This window comes from Nuphar pumila, chromosome 3, assembly GCF_984573655.1.
Source record: "Nuphar pumila chromosome 3, dmNupPumi1.hap1.1, whole genome shotgun sequence".
NCBI classification, from domain to species: Eukaryota; Viridiplantae; Streptophyta; class Magnoliopsida; order Nymphaeales; family Nymphaeaceae; genus Nuphar; species Nuphar pumila.
In genome coordinates this window covers 32,671,293-32,690,404 of record NC_143251.1, presented here as the reverse complement: position 1 = coordinate 32,690,404, position 19,112 = coordinate 32,671,293, and the positions used below count along the sequence as shown (strand labels likewise).

The following is a 19,112-nucleotide window of genomic DNA, read 5'->3' as shown; positions in this document are numbered from 1 at the left end:
AATTTTCAAAAGAAAACTTTGAACTGATGGTTCTATTGAAAATTTTAAAGCTAGACTTGTAGCTAAATGTTTCAAACAAAAACCTAGACTTAATTATTTTGACACATATGCTCCTGTAAGTATGATTGCATATATTAGAACTATAATTGTTTGGGCTTCAATTTTCAATCTTGAAATCTACAAAATGGATGTTAAAACTTCTTTCTTGAATGATGTCTTGGAAGAAAAGATTTATATGGAACAACCTAAAGGCTATGTTGAACCATGTCAAGGAAAAAAATTATAAACTGCTAAGGTCTTTATATGATTTGAAATAGTCACCTAAACAATGACATGATAAACCTAATGAAGTAATCATTTCATATAAATTTAGAATTCATGATTTTGATAAAAGTATATATAGCAAAGTAGAAGGTAGTCATGTTATAATTATTTGTCTTTACATGGATGATATGTTAATCATGAGCAATAATGTAGAATGCATAATAATATTAAAAGTTTTCTTTCATCTAAATTTGACATGAAAGATGGGTTTAACTGATGTTCTACTTGATATTAAGTTGATTAGACATGAGAATGGTTATAAATTAACTCAATCCCACTATATTGAAAAAAAAATTAAAGAAATATAATCATTATGATTGTAAGCATGTTGCTACTCTGTTTGATCCTAGTGTTAAATTATTGATTAATACTAAAAAAAGTATATCTTAATTAGAGTATGCAGGTATTATTAGTAGCCTTAAGGATGCTATGAATGAAACTAGACCAGACATAACTTTTAGCATGAGCAAGTTAAACTAATATACTAGTAATATAAAACAAAAGCATTATGATGCTATTTATCAAGTCTTGAAGTACTTAAGAGAAACTCTAGATTATGAGATATTCTATGAGAGAGAATTTGTTGTATTTGAAGGTATAGTGATGCAAATTAAAATTTTGATTCCAATGAATCATTATCCACAAGTGAATGGATATTTACCCTTGAAACTGGACTAGTTGCTTTATAATCCAAGAAGCAAAATATGATAAATCATTCTATAATAGAAGCAGAGTTGATAGCACCAGCTTCAACTAGTATGAAAGTTGAGTGGGTAAAAAATCTCTTAATGGAGATATCATTAGGAGATAAGTCAACACTCGTGAAGCTATACATTATGATAGTCAAGTAGCTATATATAAAGCAGAAAGTAATATCTATGATAAAAAATCTAGACATATTAGTCTAAAGCATAATTATGGGAATAATTTACTCAAGTAAGGAGTAATTTCTATTGAATATGTGAAATCTTATCAGAACTTAGTGGATTCGTTGATAAATGGACTTTCTTAAAAAAACATCTTTAAAACATCGAAGGTTATGAGGTTAAAGTTTATAAAAACAATCATCATTGATAAAAACTCAAACACATGATAAGAGTCAAACCATGTCTAGTGATTCAATGTGAAAAGAAAATCACTGAGTGATTAGATTGAGCACTTATTGTAGTTTTTCATTCCCGATGTCAAGTGCTTGAAACCTGTGTAAGGAGAATGAGTTCAAAGTTAAACTCTTAATAAGATCTATAGGCCTTACGGCTAGGGTGTTTCAAACAGGCTTACACTAATGATGGACTTATATATGTGAGTATGAAAGTGGGGATCACCTTTTATGAAACTTAGACTTTGTCTCTAGATCACTTATAAAACTAGAATATAACACAAGACCCTTAATGTACAACTTCTATATATTGGTAGACACTATGATCACTTGAAGTAAAAGTGTATGTTACGGTGTCTAGAAAGTTAAATTAGAATTCTTAATTCAAAGCTAATGATATTGGTGTCCTAGACTGATTGACTAAATAATACTAATATGGAGGTTCAGTCCCAAAAGATACCTTCATTTATGCACTAAAACTTCACAAACAACCTCTTGAGTCATTTCTATAGTTTTGATCCATGTGAGAGATTGTTGAGGTTTTGACTCAAAACTACCAAAGTATCATACCGTATTTCCTACATTTCTCTAAGTTTATGGGTTTCTAGTCTTTTTTACAAGTTTAGTCTCATATTTAAAGTTGTAAGATTTTTTATCGTCCTTATATAGAGGGGTGTTGCTTTAGAGGACAAGGCTCTTAAGGGGTATTAGATCTTGGGCTTGTACATCTCTTTATACCTTGAAACTTAACCCTTGACCTTGGACATTGGATTTTAGACTTTGAACTTAGATTTGAATTTTGATCTTGGACCTTGAATCTTGAACTTGGGTTTGAATTTAGTTTAGCCTTTGACCTATCTTTTTAGTACTTGGGATGAATTTAATCCCCAAGTCTAAAACTGACTTTTGACAATCCTTAAATCTCATTGGATCCGTTTGGATCTTGACCCTGACATGCCCAACATTTTTGCATGGAGCTTTAATGGTCTTAACGGTCCACCAATCACCCCTACCTTGACTATTGATTGTTGACTTGATACAGGATAGTCTTTAACCTTATCAAAGTCATTTTGGACCAATCCCTGCCTTTTCCCTGCCTTTTTGGTTCCTTTTCGGTACCCTCCTTGGGCTAGTCATTTGAACATTCAGGACTAACCGTTTGGCTAGCCATGACTCATTATAGCTAGCCGTTTGGGCCTATTAAAGACCCTTTATAGTGCCGGGGGAGGCTAAGCCTACATAAACCTCAACCCTCTCCTATTTCTTGATTTTTGGTTCACACAAGCTATTATCGCAATCTTATATAAATATCAAAACTTAAACTAACTTGGCAGTTTTGTCGTTGCGAAGGTTTGTTGGAAACTCAAACACTAGACAATCGAAAAGACTTCCTGAGCCACCGAGTGAAGGGTTAATATTGGATATGGAATGAGCCACGACTCGTAATTGGATTCGTTATAATCGAGACGGGTTTAGGTCAGAGTGCTCTGACAGTATCACTTCTGAATGCCAATGATCTCAAGGTGAACGGCATCCAAGACCTGTACGGATGATATGCCTATCACGTGGATGGGCCCCTTATTTTTTTTTCGATATCGTTTGTTTTGGATGAAGAGGTCACAATGAGATTGCTCATTGTTTTGATGGGTGTTGTTCATCTTAAAAATGAATGGCATCCAAGGCAGCTCTTACGGCCCCAGCAGAGCTGCCTCTGACGTGATCCTAACCTGCTATAATCACCGTTGCCAGAATCAAATGGAATCGGCACCAAATCAATTCCCTTCAGGGCCAGATTGGGCCACACTAAAAAAATTGGAGGATTCAACCCCAATTCGGTAGAATCGACCCACTTCATGAAAGGCAGGGTTGAATTGGTCTCTTTTTTTTATACATTTTCAATTTTTGTGATTTTTTTTTTTAATTTTAAACAATAAATCAATCGATTCATCCCTATCAGATTTGAGCCTAAATTGGCCGATTCCCTGAATCTTTTTGAAAATCGATTTAGGTCTGAAACCGATTCAGACAACATTAGTTATAATTATGCTGAAAATAAGGAAGAAGCAGTCTTCCGCTAGGTGGAAAAGAACCCCATCGTCGCCTACCCACCTGCTTTGATACTGTTGATAGTTGCTTGTAACAAAAACTTCATGCAATATTACTACTGTTACCGTCATATTGAGAAGCCATAATTCTTGTTTTTGAGTTTTTTCTTGGTAAAAAGAAAAAAAAAAACTATGAGATTTTTTAAAAATCAGTTAAAAAACCTTGAGAAACTCTGAATAAATTAAAAAACAAAAGGAAAAAAGTAACAAAAACTTTACAAATAAAAAAAATAAAAAATGCATTGAAAATTAAAATCACAATAAAGTCATGATATTTTAGAAAATATCGATGCATTGCTTTTCTAATGTTTTTATCAAGATTTTCATGGGAAGCTCATATTTATTTACTTTCAGTGGGTCAAAATGCATTCTTTTCAACAAAGGGATGTCAAGCTTGCATGTTAAGTTGCAAAATAAAGCACAAATTAGTGGAATAAGTTTTAATGCAACATCTTGGTTGAACCAAGAAAAAATCACAAGGTTCTTCAACCCTTTCATCCTGAACAATGTGATGACAATACAGGCAGATGTGGGCATCTTTATTGTGGGTTTGATTGGGCAAGCATGAACATCTATTTCAATCATCTCACTGTCCTCAGAGAGAGAGAGAGAGAGAGAGAGATCACTGAGTTGGAAGTCCATTCTCAATCCAGGCGGTTGAGAGGGGGATCACTGAGTTGGAAGTCCATTCTCAATCCAGGCAGAATAACCGCCAGATACATCAGTAACCCCAGTGTATCCCTGCACATAAAGATGAGAAGGCTTACTTGAAACATCTTTTGAACAATATTCAAAAGTGGAGGTGTCAAAAGGTTAGGTTGAAACCATGAAGGTAGCGCTGACCAGGGCATTGCATTATATCATTTGTTTCCTGGGATTTCTTCAACTAATTTAAATGAGAACTTTAATATTTTTCCAGTAATGAGATCCAACACACCACAGAGAGAAACTCAAGGGGCTTTTACATATTGAGATAGATAAGTATCATTTTGCAAATAAAAAATTGTAAGAAATGTACTTGCTGAAAAATACGATAGACCACAGTCAAACAACAATGAATTGCAAAATCTGATAAAGAAATGTGTCAATACAAGTCCACATGCACCAAACGAATAATAGAAGTAAATGATGCTTGAGGCTGCCCTTGCAATGCAAAATATTTACTGACCCTGTTAAAGAATTTCAGGCAATTTATTGTAACTTTTGGATGGTTGTTCGGATCTGTTAGCAGTCATGTAGACACTGATTTAATTTTAGTATTTAGAAATATACAGGTTCAACTTGAAGCAAGTACTAGCTGATGAGAAGCAGTAAATAGTTGAAGCTAACTGTTCCAGCACAAGATTTTGCTATAAATCCAGAAAGCAAGCCATTTAGCTAAGGCTTTTGGTGTTGGCCAGACTAGGGTAGCTGGAGAATGTCTTGACACTAACCAGCAGCGTTGTAAAAATCATTGTAAAGCATGATGATACAATACATTGCATCGTAATATCAGTTCCATATGCGATATAGCACAGATAAATCATGAAGTGAAGATTACTGCATTACTTCTGTGACGATACTGTCAAAGTATATATATATATATATATATATATATATATATATATATATATATATATATATATATATATATATATATATATATATATATATATTTCTTGATGTAATAAGTAAAACCCATTAGGGATATTTTAGTCATTTTTCCTTATGTAATTACTTGTGTTCATTAGAGGTACTTTAGGTTTTTATTATTTTTGCAATTTATTCTTTTTATCAAGGGCATTATAGTCCTTATAATGTTATTGAAATAGAGCTGTTGGGAGTGCTCCCAACAACTATATTTCTAGCTGTTGGGAAGTGCTCCCAACATCTAGAAATGGCTCTTTTTTGCTTCTTTTGTGTATAAATAGGGGGTGCCCTCTTCTATGTTAAGCTTGTTCTCAAGCATTCTCTTAAGATCCTATACTTTTTATGTTTGTGTTTAGCCCATAAGTGGCTTATGTGATTATAACCTTGTATTGACCCATAAGAAGTCCTTGTGCCATTTACTATTGTGTTCTTGTATGCCCATAAGATTCACTTGTATTACTTTGCCCATTTCATTACATGGTATCAGAGCATTGGTGTTCTTTGGTTGTAATGTGTACGTGAAGATCAAGAGGATGTGAGATTAGTAGAGCATTAGTTTGTTGGTTTGTTGCTTCGAAAAGCGCACCATCAAACTTCTTCAACATATTTTTTGCACTTTTTTTCTTCTGGTCTCTCTATCTATTCTCTTCCCCTACTCTTTTTTTTTCATGGAACAATGACCGAAAAAGTAGTTACGATTGTTCTCGTCAAATTTAATGAAAAAAACTATAATATGTGGGTCACCGCTATGAAAAGAATTTTGATGGGCAAAGATTTGTGGGATTATATTGATGGCTCCATATGAGAACCTATTCTCACAAAATCTATTTGTGGGGAATATAATGTTACAAAAGAGGAACCTCCTAAAGACACACACACACACACACACACACAGAGAGAGAGAGAGAGAGAGAGAGAGAAAAGACTCTTAGATTACAAAAAAATCATTAAATCATGGGATGTGGGACACGCATGTGAAAATGTCTACAAAGAGACAATACACATACAAGCACAAATACTTTGAAAAAGATGTGCACAAAGGCACTCACACAACACTTGAACAAATACGCACAAAGGCGTAAAAATAAGCAAACATGCACAAAGGCATGTATCTATTGAAAGAGGGCAAAGCTTGAGACTCTCAAGCTTAAAAATACAATGGGAAAACACACCTATTTATACAAGAGCTAAAGGAACCACCTTGGGGCTCCCAAAGGAGTCGTTGGGAGCCCCCAACGACTCTATTGGGAGGCCCCCAAGGTGATGACAAAGACATAAAAAAAAAAGAAAATAAAAAATGAAATAGAAAAAGAAAATAAAATAAAAATAAAAAATGAAAATACAAGCATATTCCAAGTGGAATATGCGTAAAACTGGAAATTATAGAAATACCCTTTTTGGGTATTATGATAAAAGTATATATATATATATATATATATATAGAGAGAGAGAGAGAGAGAGAGATACGTATACATATATAATATATGTATATGTCTCTTTCTCTCTCTCTCTCTCTCTCTATATATATATATATATATATATATATATACAATGGGATCTTTGGGTTTACATTTTAACACCACCCCTCAAACTTACGGTTTGATGACCGCAAGTTTGCCAAGAAGGAAGTGAAATCTGGGCGAACAAAGTGTTTTAGTGAAGAAGTCCGCCAATTGTAACGCCCCGAAATTTTAACCCAAAATATGAAGAATTTTTTTTATTATTATAACAGCGGAAACAAGAAATAAAATAAGGTTAAGCATTTCGAGACATTACGGTGGAGAGAAACCCAAGACATTTATTTCATTTCAATATTAATGAAAATCATCAGAGTTTAAATGATATGAACAGTTAAAATTTACAATAAACTCAAGCGATCCCTTGAACAATAAATCCAAGAATCTCGATCCTATTCTTTACCTGAAAAAAATAGTAAATTGATTGGAATTAGACTACCACGTCTAAGTAGAAAAACTGTAACTCTTAATGCAGGTATATCATGAATCTAGCATGTGATGTGAGTGTCAAGTGTGAATCTTTAGCATATACCATAGCACGTAAAGCAGACTATGCAGACATATAGCTAAGTAAGTAGGCAGATTATGCAACAGCTATAATTAAGCAAGTAAAGCTTTTATGCAACAACAATAACAGTAACATGCATAACTTTTAGATAATAGTCACAATATGAATTTAATTACTTCATATCCACATATTTCAGGATCTGCATTTCATCACACGCTCAGAACATAAAGCATGTTAGAAAGGATACGAAATTGTCTCTTTAATAACTCCACTCACTGTGATACCTAGTTGTTCTAATTATTGTTTATCTTTTCTTATCCCGTGGGTACACACGGGCCAAGGCAACCATCACAGAAGAGAACGTTCGGGGGTATATTATTCAAAGTTGTTCTATTAACCCGAACATTCTAACTGAGACTGAAAATCCTAAGGGAGCGGCCAGTGACCGAGAGAAACTCCCAAAGGCCAAAACCAAAACAGGATGCATCCTTAACTTCTGCAGAAGAACATGGAGCTACCACCTAGGACACATTTGGTAGTCTGGGCCCCCCCAACTCTGATACATCTAAACAGGCTTTCTTTCTTGATTAACCCAAACCACACCCGGATCCAATCAACCCCGAACAAGAAAAGTGTACAGACCCTACCTTTTCCGGCGGAAGAGTTGTCGCTGATGACTGGAGATGGCTGGCGACAGGAGGTGACCGATGACCGAACAGCAGGTGGTCGGAAGGCCTTCCGACGACGATGACCCTGTTGGCATTGCCGCGACTATCGATCAGCCATGACTCCGCAGAGTCTCTTCCTTGAATCGTGAAAGAGAGAGATAACAAGAGTACACGAGTGAAGGGGAAATGGCAGCGATTGCTGCTGGCGGCTGGAAAGGAACGGGAGGGGAAGCTAGGGTGTTGGTTGAGGCCATCGGTGAGCGAGAGGCCAGAGAGTGCAGGGGTGAAAGCCTCCCCTCACCCTTGCGTGATTTTAAGGGTGCGGGAGGGCGTTGATCAGGAAACCCCAACAAAAATAGGAAGAGGGAGAGCGGCGCAGGGGGAAATTTTAAAAGAACCCCCTGGCCATGCGAGTTTTTAACCCTAACGGGTTGGCAGATCCGGGTCGGATCCGAAGCCGACCCGGGTCCAAATGTATGTGTGTGTGTGTTTTTACCTTTTTAGCGCACCACTGTTGCGGGTTTGGTTTGACCGAACCCGTGACCCGCGACCCATCACAGCTGGGTCCAAGTTTGGGCATGTTCGGGTCCACCAAAGGATCCAGACCCATTTTAAAACGTTTAACTTATTAGATATTTAAGTTTTTAAAATGTAACTCTAATAAAATTCAGTGAATTCAGTTACATTATTATGGATCCCTACCAACTTATTATGGATCCAAAGTCCATTCGGCTTCGCAAGTCCCCTTACTAAATCTGGATCCATGGATCCAAATTACACTATCGTGGTTTCCACGCGACTTATAACGGATCCGAGTAAATTTTAATTGGTTCCCTACCCTTTTTACCTCTCCGATGTCCAGGATCCAAAAGAAATATTGTGGGTCTAAACTTCACATAAGCTACTACGGATCCCATGAAAGTGTTATAGATCCGATATTGAAATTTTCCTCACTAAAATCCGGTTTTAACATCGTGGATCAACTCCATTTGTCCTGGATCCAATATCCAATATGACCCTGATATGGAGGATCCAATATCAAAGATCCAATCCATTTGCTTAAAATTCCTTATTGGTTATCCACTTAAAATGTTTGAGATCCGTTAACTAAGATTCAAATGGAAAATCGAAGTTCTGAACAAGGTTTAAAGGTTCCAACATTGACGATCCAAATAGAATATCCGATATCTAAATACAATTAACACATACAATAATAAAAATTATCTGATATTCAGTTCAAGAACATAAATTTCAAGTTTATTTATCGGATAGAATTCACGGGTATTACACCAATTGATATTCAGACATCATATACGGGAGATCAATGACCTTCAAGTATTCCTCCCTGACATAATGGCAGTCCATCTCTATATGTTTTTTTCGCTCATGGAAAGTGTGATTCTTGGCAATATAAATTGTACTTTTGTTGTCGCAGTATAACTTTTTTGGTTCTCTAATGTAAACTCCCATATCTTCTAGAAGACGCCGAATCCATACAATTTCCATGGTGTAATATCGCGTATTTTTACAATTAGTTAAATTTGAAGATTTTGAAAATTTGGCTAAGTCTGGGATAAAAATTGTTTGGGGCTCGATTTTTAGAGGCTTGACCCAGGTCTCATCGACAAGATCGAGGTGAGCCAATCGAAACGTGGGAAAGAGTTTTAAATTCGACCTTTAAATTCAGGCGAAATTCGGATTATTTTCGGGCGAAGTTCAGAATTTGATATTCGTGTAATATATCGTTGGATATGTCTCAGAATTTTGAGCGCAACGGTGTTTTACTTTTCTCGATTCGGGTCCCGTTTTGCCCGAAAATCGCATTTTTATGAAAATTTAGCAGTTTATCGAACTGAATCCGAAACTAGATCGGATTTGATCCAAGGCATGTGATCCAAATTATTATGGATTTGGATCATATTTAAGATCTACTTTAATCTGGGTTAATCCATATTTTGATCCAATTTTGTTTTGGATATGGATCTGGATTTTTAGATTCGGATCCGGATCCAAATCCATGTCCAAAAACAATTTAGCTTTAAATTCAGTTTAAAACTTTAAAATAAAGTTAGGTTTTTTTTAAAAAAAAAAGGCTCCTAGAGTAATTAAACTAACTTTGGAAATTCAAAATTTATTTAATCAATTATTAAATAATTAATAATTAATTAATTTTATTAATTCCGAAAATACAGTTTAGGGCTGAGTAGGACCCCTTATTCTTACTTAAGAGAGGCTATGGGAGTTTTAAAAGAATCGGTAAGTTAAACATAAATAAATATACCAAATGTGGAAAAAAGTCAACATGGGAAGTTTCTAAAAATTTGGAAACTAGGGGAGAGTTCTCATATCCCTTTTTGAAAAAGGGCTGGAGAAGGGGGAACGTCACCCCCTCTCCCTCACTTTATAAAAGAAAAAAAGGGGGAAAGGGAAAAAGAAAGAGAGGAAAGAAAGAAAAGAGAAAGAGGGAGAGAGAGAGAGAGGAGAGAAAAGAAGAGAGAAAGAGAGGAGGAAGAAGGAGATCTCCTCATCTCCAGACGTCTGGTACTTGCAACCATCCTTTTTCGTCTTTCTTTCGATCTTCGGTTAAGGTACGGGTCTTCTAATTTGAATCAAGTGAGAAATCGAATTCTGATTCGATTCCCATGCAATATTTTGTGTAAACCCATGGTTAAAGAGTGAATCCACATGTTCCCTCTCAAATACATGGATGAGGATCCATGAATCCTCTTTCATATGTGTGTTTTTGGTTCTTTACACAGTCAAAAAGAAAAAAAAAGGGATAAAATTCTGTATATATGTTTTCCATGCCAAAACATAATTCTATTTCACGATATAGATGGTTTTTAAATACTTGTTTTAAAGTGGATTTGATCCCTACATTCTTGCTCAATGTATATGTATGCTATTGGATGCTTATACGGCTGTTAAACAAAAAAATAAAATAAAACAGTATATGTATGCGGTCTTATATGCGTTTTTACATATATGTATAGGTATACATATCTGAATATTTAATGTGCTATTGATTCATGGAGCTGGACCGATCTGCCCTGTGTTAACGTGGGTAGATCTGGTCCAGATCTTGGGTTGGTAGTTCCTAAAAGAAACAGGGTTCAACGCAAATCTATTTTATTAGAAAAAAAAATTTGTCTACACTTATGGTCACGTTCTGTTTTTTGTACATGCATACATACCTGAATGAAAGTATGCATTCATAGGCACCTGTGAGTAGTGAAGGTTCATACAGCCCCAAATCTGGATATGAACTGTGTAAAACCCGAAAATTTTTGTTACAAAATATTTTAAAATATGCAAATTGGGCCTAGATCCAAATTGCAGATCCAGGACCCATAAAGGGGTTTTCCGAATAAATTTACCTCGTAAATTTGATATGTACGTATAAGTACAATAATTTTTAATTAATTAAATAATTCGGAGAATAATTATTTAAAAGGGGTGCGTAGATGGGTCCGGGATCCACATTTCGGATCCATATACTCGTATAGATATTTTAATATATATATATACATATATAATCATAATAAAATAAAGAATGCAGTAAATAGTGGAGGCGGATCCACTCTTTATCTAGCCCGGATCCAAATTGGGATTTGGATCCTGAGTCGTAGAGTTCAGATCCATTACCCGAATCCGTAAATAAACCACAAATGGGGGTTAAATTATATGTATAATGTTAAATTCAAATTAAATAAATAATTAATATTAATTATAAGAAAAAAATTAAATAAACAACTGTCGGACCCACAAGGATCCAACTGAGGATCCGCTAGCTTTTGGCAACCCGGATCCAGTTGTAAACTGGATTTGGTATCGCGGGTCACGGGTTCGGACCCGGACCCGGGGCATGCCTTTTAAAAAACCTGTAAAAGAGAATCGTGCCTAGGGCACGATTCTTTCTATTAAGGAAAGGGGCAGGGGGGGGGGGGGGGGGGTTACGCAGGGCGTAACCGATCTCCCCCCATCTCGGCATGGAGGGGGGAGGGGTCTTTCCCGATAAAAGGGAGTGGAGAGGGGGCCCTCTTCACTCGTCTCTCTCCCATCTCTCTCTCTCGGTCTGTGTTTGTGCGCCGGAGGCAGGGAGGTCGCCGGCGAACTTCGGCCACCAACAACCACGGCAGCAGTGAGGAGCGTCAGCCGCGAACCTGCTTTCGCGATTGTCGCCTTTGATTGCCGGGAAATCCAGCAGAAACAGGTACGGTGCTCCTTCTTGGAATCGGGGTGAGGAATAGAACATGGGTTCGATTCCATGAGTGGATTGAGGGGAGGATTTGGGGATTTACGGTACCTAACCCTAAACCGAAACAAATCCAGCCCAAATCGATTTGGGGATTTTCCTACCTAACCCTACCTTGCAAAATCCCTAGCCTAGATCGATTTGGGGTTCGACTGTGGTATCGGATTAGCCCCAGTCGTGGGGTTTCCGATTTCTTGAAACGGATAACCCCAAGTTTGGGGGATTTCTGTTTTGGGACTCGACAACCTAAATACGGAAGGGAAAGAGGTAAACGAAATGTGTTTATTTTGGGTGCTAAACCATATGAAAGAATCTGTATCTTGGTTCAATTAAAATTTTGTTTCAGCGTGATGCCCAGTTTCAACGTTATTTGCTACAGAAATCTTGGATTTTATTTAGGAAATAAATTTGTAATAGTTTCATAAGTTGTTGGTTTATGATAGTCATCGATTGATTTGAGATGATTCACATGCAGTGTTGATTCCAGGAGAATCAATGTTTTTGGATAGGTGTTTGAAAAAATTGTATATACAAAACTGATCATGTGCTTATTCATGAACCCATTTCATTGATTTGAATTTGATAAGCCTTAAAACCGAGTCTCTAGTGAAACAAATGGAAATGGAGTCTGCAGTTTTTGTTAGCATTAATATATTGAATTTTACCCTGTTTCTTGATGAACTGCATGAGCAAATTCCACATCTGGTTTTAATCTTTAAGCAAATTTGTATATGTTTTATTGCTTATCTAATCTCGTTTGAGAATCTTTGTATGGTTTCAAAATCTCATTGAGAATTTAGTGTTGTTATTGATGTGTAGTGTAGTAATAAGACATAAATTTCTGGTTATAAGTCTCTATTTGTAAAATCCCAAAAAAAAAAAAATCTGTTTGGAGCCGGGCCGGGTCGGGTCCGGACCCGACCCGGGCCCCTTTTTATTTTAGGGTTTTTAAAAAAACCCGAGCAGTCGGGCGCCGCAACCCCCCTTCTCCCCCCTTCGTTTCCGGGGTGGATAGGGAAACCCATCGAGGGTTTCCCCATTCAGGTGCCCCCCCCTGCGCCTTTAAGAGAGAGGTTGGAGGGCGAGGGGAGTCTCGCCTCCCTCTCGCAGCCCTCGTCCCTCCCCCTCCGCGCCGGTCTCCTCCTTGCTGCACTCGCCGCCGACGCCGACCACCACTCCCAGGTTAGTACTCTTCTCTTCTCCTCCTCACCCCCCTCCCTGTCACCTCGCCGAGAGGCCGGCAGGCGGCTCACAGCCACTGCCGCGGCCTCCCACCGCCTCCCTGTGTCACCAGGGCCCCTGTCGTCCCCGTCTCCCTCGGCGATTCGCCGGAGTGCCGGCAGGGGACCGGTGGCCCCTGCGGCACCCCTTTTTGCTGCCACCTTGTGGCTTTCGGCAGGGGCTGGCCCCCTGCCGTCTTGTGCTGTCGGCAGGGGTGGCCCCTTGCCGACCTGTGTTGTCGGCAGGGGCTCAGCTGCCACTTCGTGCGGTCGGCAGGGGTGGCCCTTGCCGACCTGTGTTGTCGGCAGGGGCTCAGCCCCTGCCACTTCGTGCGGTCGGCAGGGGTGGCCCTTGCCGACCTGTGTTGTCGGCAGGGGCTCAGCCCCTGCCACTTCGTGCGATCGGCAGGGGTGGCCCTTGCCGACCTGTGTTGTCGGCAGGGGCTCAGCCCCTGCCACTTCGTGCGGTCGGCAGGGGTGGCCCTTGCCGACCTGTGTTGTCGGCAGGGGCTCAGCCCCTGCCACTTCGTACTGGCGGCAGGGGTTGGCCACTGCCGACCTGTGCTTTCGGCAGGGGCAGGCCCCCTGCCCTCCATGTTCTTCTGGCAGGGGTTGGCCCCCTGCCATCCTTATGCTTCCGGCAGGGGCTGGCCCCCTGCCATCCATTGCTGTCGGCAGGGGCTCAGCCCCTGCCACTGCCTGCTGTTGGCAGGGGTTGAGCCCCTGCCACTTCTTGTTGTCGGCAGGGGCTCAGCCCCTGCCACTGTGTGCTGTCGGCAGGGGCTCAGCCCCTGCCACTTGGTGGCTGTCGGCAGGGGTTGGCCCCCTGCCGCCACACTATGTTTGGGTTGGGGCTCATCCCCTGTCGCCCCGCTATTTTCGGAGGCAGGGGCTTGTTTCCCCCGCCGCTTGTCTGATTTCGGCCAGCAGGGGCACACCCCTGCTGCCTCTCTTTTTCCTATAGGCAGGTTTGTCTTTCTTTTTCTCCGCATTATTATTAACATAGCACTGTTGCAGACCTCGCATCGGACCCCCGCTCTGGCTCCGCGGCCCGAGCCTCGTATCATCTACACGCGTAGACGCACACAGCTGCACGACATCCCGAGGTAGGGGAAAGTCGCACGAATAGTGTGTATGAACAAAATGAAATAAGACTTCTGAGATAGAATAATTATTTTGCATATTTGCGACTCTGAAGAAATATTTGTTGATCCATGTTTTACTCTTTGTGATTCTTTTATTTCATAATGTAAATCCTCTAGGTAGACTCATTCTAGAAAGAATCAAGTAGTTTACTTGTCATGCCTGTTTACGTGTACGAGTGCTTAACTCATAATTGTCTATTATGCATGCTTATTCCTTTGAAACTGCATACTTGAGATAGACTTTGTGAAGAGATTCAAAACCATTGCAATTGCCATTGTAACCGAACCTTAAGGCAGGTACAATATGAATTTTATGTAAGATCATGAAGGGTATTGAAGGGTGAAATCTATACTTTACCGAATTTAATAATATCGGCCTCCACAAGCCAATTGCTCAGAAAAGCAAAACATGTCATGTAGGAAACAAAAGAATCATAAACCATTATGTTGCCCTCTCATCGTAGTTGTACCTCTAGGAAGGTACGATCGTACTTTCGGACAAGTACGTCCCATGTGGGTTACAATGGTGGGATGATGAGGTTGTGGCAACCTCGATGAATGCTATTAGCAAAATGCTGAGATCACATAAAATGGTGACCATTTCGCCTTCACAGGCAAGATGCTCGAGTGGGTCTAATGGACCAGAGCATGTAGGATGGGGCGGCGGTTAAGAAACCCCCGTCGTACCCATCCGATCTTCACGGTTCATCAAGGGAGAGGATGGATGGTACAAAGACTCCGATGGACAGGTTATTAACAACCACCCCACGAGCAAAAGACTCGGTTTTCCCCAGTCATCGGAGTTAGGGGAATTGGGATTACCATAAATTATCCTAGGTGATAACTCCCAGGCACTTCTGCAGAAGTTGGATGCATCCATGGGCCACGAATGCCTTTGGGGATTTACTCTCTTGGTCACTGACCGTCCCCTTAGGAGCGGACTCAGTCAACCATCCGGGTTAATGAAAAACACCTGACATAATAAACCCCCGGATCGGTCTCGGCTGTTTCTACGTTTCGCGTCTGTGCGTACCCACAGGCCAGTTAATATCAGAACTTAAAGAATATATTCATGAATAGTTGTAGATGACTGAGACTTACACTGCGCACTTATTACATCTGTTAGAATAGACTACAGTTGCTTTAATTGCTTAAATATCATAACTGCTTATCTCATGAATGTCCTGTTTTATTTTCATTCTACTTATCTGTTCGTGCACCTACTGGTTTGTTATGAAACTGACCCATTTCATGGGCAGGTGAGGAGTAGGACGTCACTGGCAGCCGATGGCGTGGTGCAACATGGATCGAGATTTATCTTCTTTCTGCTGGCGGCTTGGCTCTACAATTATTTTTGGAGTTTTCTTAGATTTATTGAACTTTGGAATAAAATGCTCATTTTGTAATAAACTGCAGATTTTAATCTATTGCCTTATTTCTTAAATCCCTTTAATTTGTTGCACATGTGAATGATGTTTTTTTTTTTCAGCTAACGTACCCAAGATTATTGACTTGTGTTCCTTTCTAAATGTCTTCCGCTGTCGTTTTTAAAAGTTCAAACTTTAAATCTTTGAAAGGTTTTTCGATGAGGTTTTCGAAATCACAAGTCGAAATTTTGGGGCGTTACAACTTGGTATCAAAGCCAGATCAGAAAGAAGTGAATCTTGACTATTGAGCATCCCATCGCGCTGTAAGTAAGTCTTTGATATTTTATAGCATGTTTAGACTAAATTATATTCTTGTTTTATTCGTAGTACCGTTGGATATATGGATCCGGTTACTGGTTCTAATGGTAGTCGCGGTAGGAGCACGCGTAGTGTACGTGGCCGTTCCGTAAGGGAGAGGGACGGACGTGAGATGTTCGGGGCTGGTTACTGGGCTAACCGCCCTCCTCTACCTATTTTTACGGATGAGCAAGGCTTCTCTCTACCGATCGCCTACCAGATACCCTTGGCAGCAGCATGGGCTGAAGTGCATGCTCAAGAAGGTGGTTTCGTGCCTTCACATATTCGGGTGCACCATCAGACACCACAGGAGTCATCGGAAGATTTTGTTCCCCCTGAGTTAACAGAGGAGTACGGTTTCTGCGGAGAAACTGGGCACACCGTGGATGCTTGCCTCCACAAGGCCAAGCATGACGACAAGACCTCATATTCGACTGCAGGCGAGCAACCACTACCTCCGGCTGACCCAGTTGGCGGTGTGTCACCCACATATACACCTGCGACAGATTCCTCAGATTATAGTCTTGGCTCACCGGAATATACTCTGGCGACGCCCCTTTACGTGCAGGAGCCCTCCTACGAGGAGCCACTCCCCTTCACCCCTAAGCGCAGATTCAGGCGCACAGGCAATAGAAGGGAATATCTTAGGAAGTACTCTAACCGTCCCTAAGGGAAGGTAGCACGCACCCAGTTTTGTTGGAGTCTGTGAACTCATTTATAATTGCGGAATATAACTTTTGCTTATGTACCAGCATAGCTGGATTCTAAATATTTGACTCTCGTAATAAAGATTTATGTTTTTGCCTTTGCTTCTATACTTATGCCTACTTGTACGTCTTCAGTATTTTTGACTTTAATCTTGGTTGCTTTTTAAGGATGGCAGGAAACTCAAGCCACAGCATGGCCGATGAGTTGCGTGAACAGAGGGGATTCATGATGGATACCCTCAACTCCTTAGCTGAGGCGATTCGTAACCAGGGTCGCCCCCATCAGGATCCAGTTCCCTTGTTGGGAATGCACGAACAGCCATATATGAAAAATTTCTGAAGCTGGACCCTCCTACTTTCTCTGGTAAGGTTGATCCTGACTTGGCGGAGAGTTGGGTTAAAGAGGTGGAACGGGTGTTCCAAGTGTTGTCCGTTCCTGATGATAAGAAGACAATGTTCGGGTCCTTTCGTTTGAAGGATGACGCTCGCGACTGGTGGGACACTACGCGGGAGGTGCAGTTTCCGGGTGCTGAGGTGATTCCGTGGGAGGCCTTCCGAAGGGTTTTTCTCGGAAACTATTTCCCTCCTTATGCGAGGGAAAAGAAGAAGGTGGAATTTCTGGAGCTGTGCCAAGGAAGCTTAAGTTTGAACGAATATATCGCCAAATTTCAACGGTTGGAGCGCTATTGTCCTCACCTATTCGAGGATGATCATGAGCGGGCCGGGAAGTTTATTCGCGGACTGAAGGAAGGACTCAGGCATAGGGTTCTCACCAGCATGCCCGCGACTTTTTCTGCGGCAGTAGCAGCAGCCACCCTACTGAACGAGGATTGGGAGCGTTCAAAAAGTGTGCAAGCCAAGAAGTCAACCGCGTCAGGTGGTGAGCAGAAGAAGACATTTTCCGGCGGCCCAGGGCAACGACCACCTTTTCCAGTGAAGACTGAAGCAGGGAAGAAACAGTTTCCTCCAGCAAAACGCCAGCGACAACAGGGCCCTCCACCGCCCAGGCAACCGTCGAGTGATAGCTGCCCCAGGTGCAAGAGGCCTCATGAGGGACAATCTTGTCCGCGGGACACTGGCGGATGCCTGTACTGTGGCAAGATGGGCCATTTCATACGCGACTGCCAAAAGAAAGCAGCAGATGACCTCAAGCGAACCGGCAACGTATCTCAGACTCCTCGACCACCTCATCAGCAACAACAGCGAACACAACCAAGCAGTGGCAGAGAGCCGGGTCAAGTTTATGCAGCCACGGTCGATCAATTGACCAAAGGGGATCTCGTTCAAGGTACCATTCTAGTTGCTGATCAAGCAGCTTTTGCACTCTTTGATTGTGGTGCCACACATTCGTTTATTTCAGAAAAATTCGTAAAACAATTGCATATAACGGTAAAAACGCTTGATAATGCTTTAGACGTGTATAACCCCGTTGGGAAGAACACAGTTTGCACCACTTTTATACCTGAATTGGACGTAGTTGTGGCAGAGCGGCACTTGCCTGCTTGTGCTATCCTGCTGGAGATGACTGAATTTGACGTCATCCTAGGCATGGATTGGTTGCACAAGTATCATGCCAAGATCTTTTGCCGTGATGGCAAGATCATTTTATCACCTCCAGGCTCTTCGAGAGTAGAATTCAGAATTCCCAGACCTGTTCGAGCAAGCCGGATGATCTCGGCGCTTAAGGCACAGAACTTCTTGCGGAAGGGATGCACTGCCTTTTTGGTTAGTGTTATCCAGTCAGATCCAATGCCCATTCCCATCAGTGAGCTAGATGTTGTTCGCGATTACCCCGACGTTTTTCCTAAAGAGCTGTCGGGACTTCCACCGTCTCGTGAGGTAGAATTCAATATTGAATTGCTACCAGGTACGACACCAATCTCCAAAGCACCCTACAGAATGGCGCCAGCTGAGCTTGAGGAGCTGAAGAAGCAGTTGCAGGAGTTGTTGGATCAGGGATTCATTCGCCCCAGCGTTTCTCCTTGGGGAGCTCCTGTGCTCTTCGTGAAGAAGGACGGGACTTTGCGATTGTGCATCGACTATCGAATGCTCAACCAGGCCACAATAAAAAACAAATACCCATTGCCGCGTATCGAAGACTTGTTCGATCAGTTGCAGAAGGCCAAGGTTTTCTCGAAAATCGATCTTAGGTCCGGATACCATCAACTCAGAATTAGGAATGAGGATATTCCTAAGACGGCCTTTCGGACG

At 40.8% G+C, this 19,112-nt stretch overlaps 1 protein-coding gene across 2 annotated transcripts in view; it reads right to left on the bottom strand.

Annotated features, from left to right (window-relative positions):
- Positions 1 to 3,848: 3,848 nt before the first annotated feature.
- The window catches only part of LOC149842513 (uncharacterized), a 109,716-nt gene continuing 94,452 nt past the window's right edge, over positions 3,849 to 19,112 (bottom strand). For both annotated transcript variants that reach the window (XM_089999244.1, XM_089999246.1), the window contains one exon: positions 3,849 to 4,269. In XM_089999244.1, coding sequence (XP_089855370.1) covers positions 4,198 to 4,269 — 72 coding nt within the window. In that variant the 3' untranslated portion in view covers positions 3,849 to 4,197. The remainder of the gene's footprint in view (positions 4,270 to 19,112) is intronic.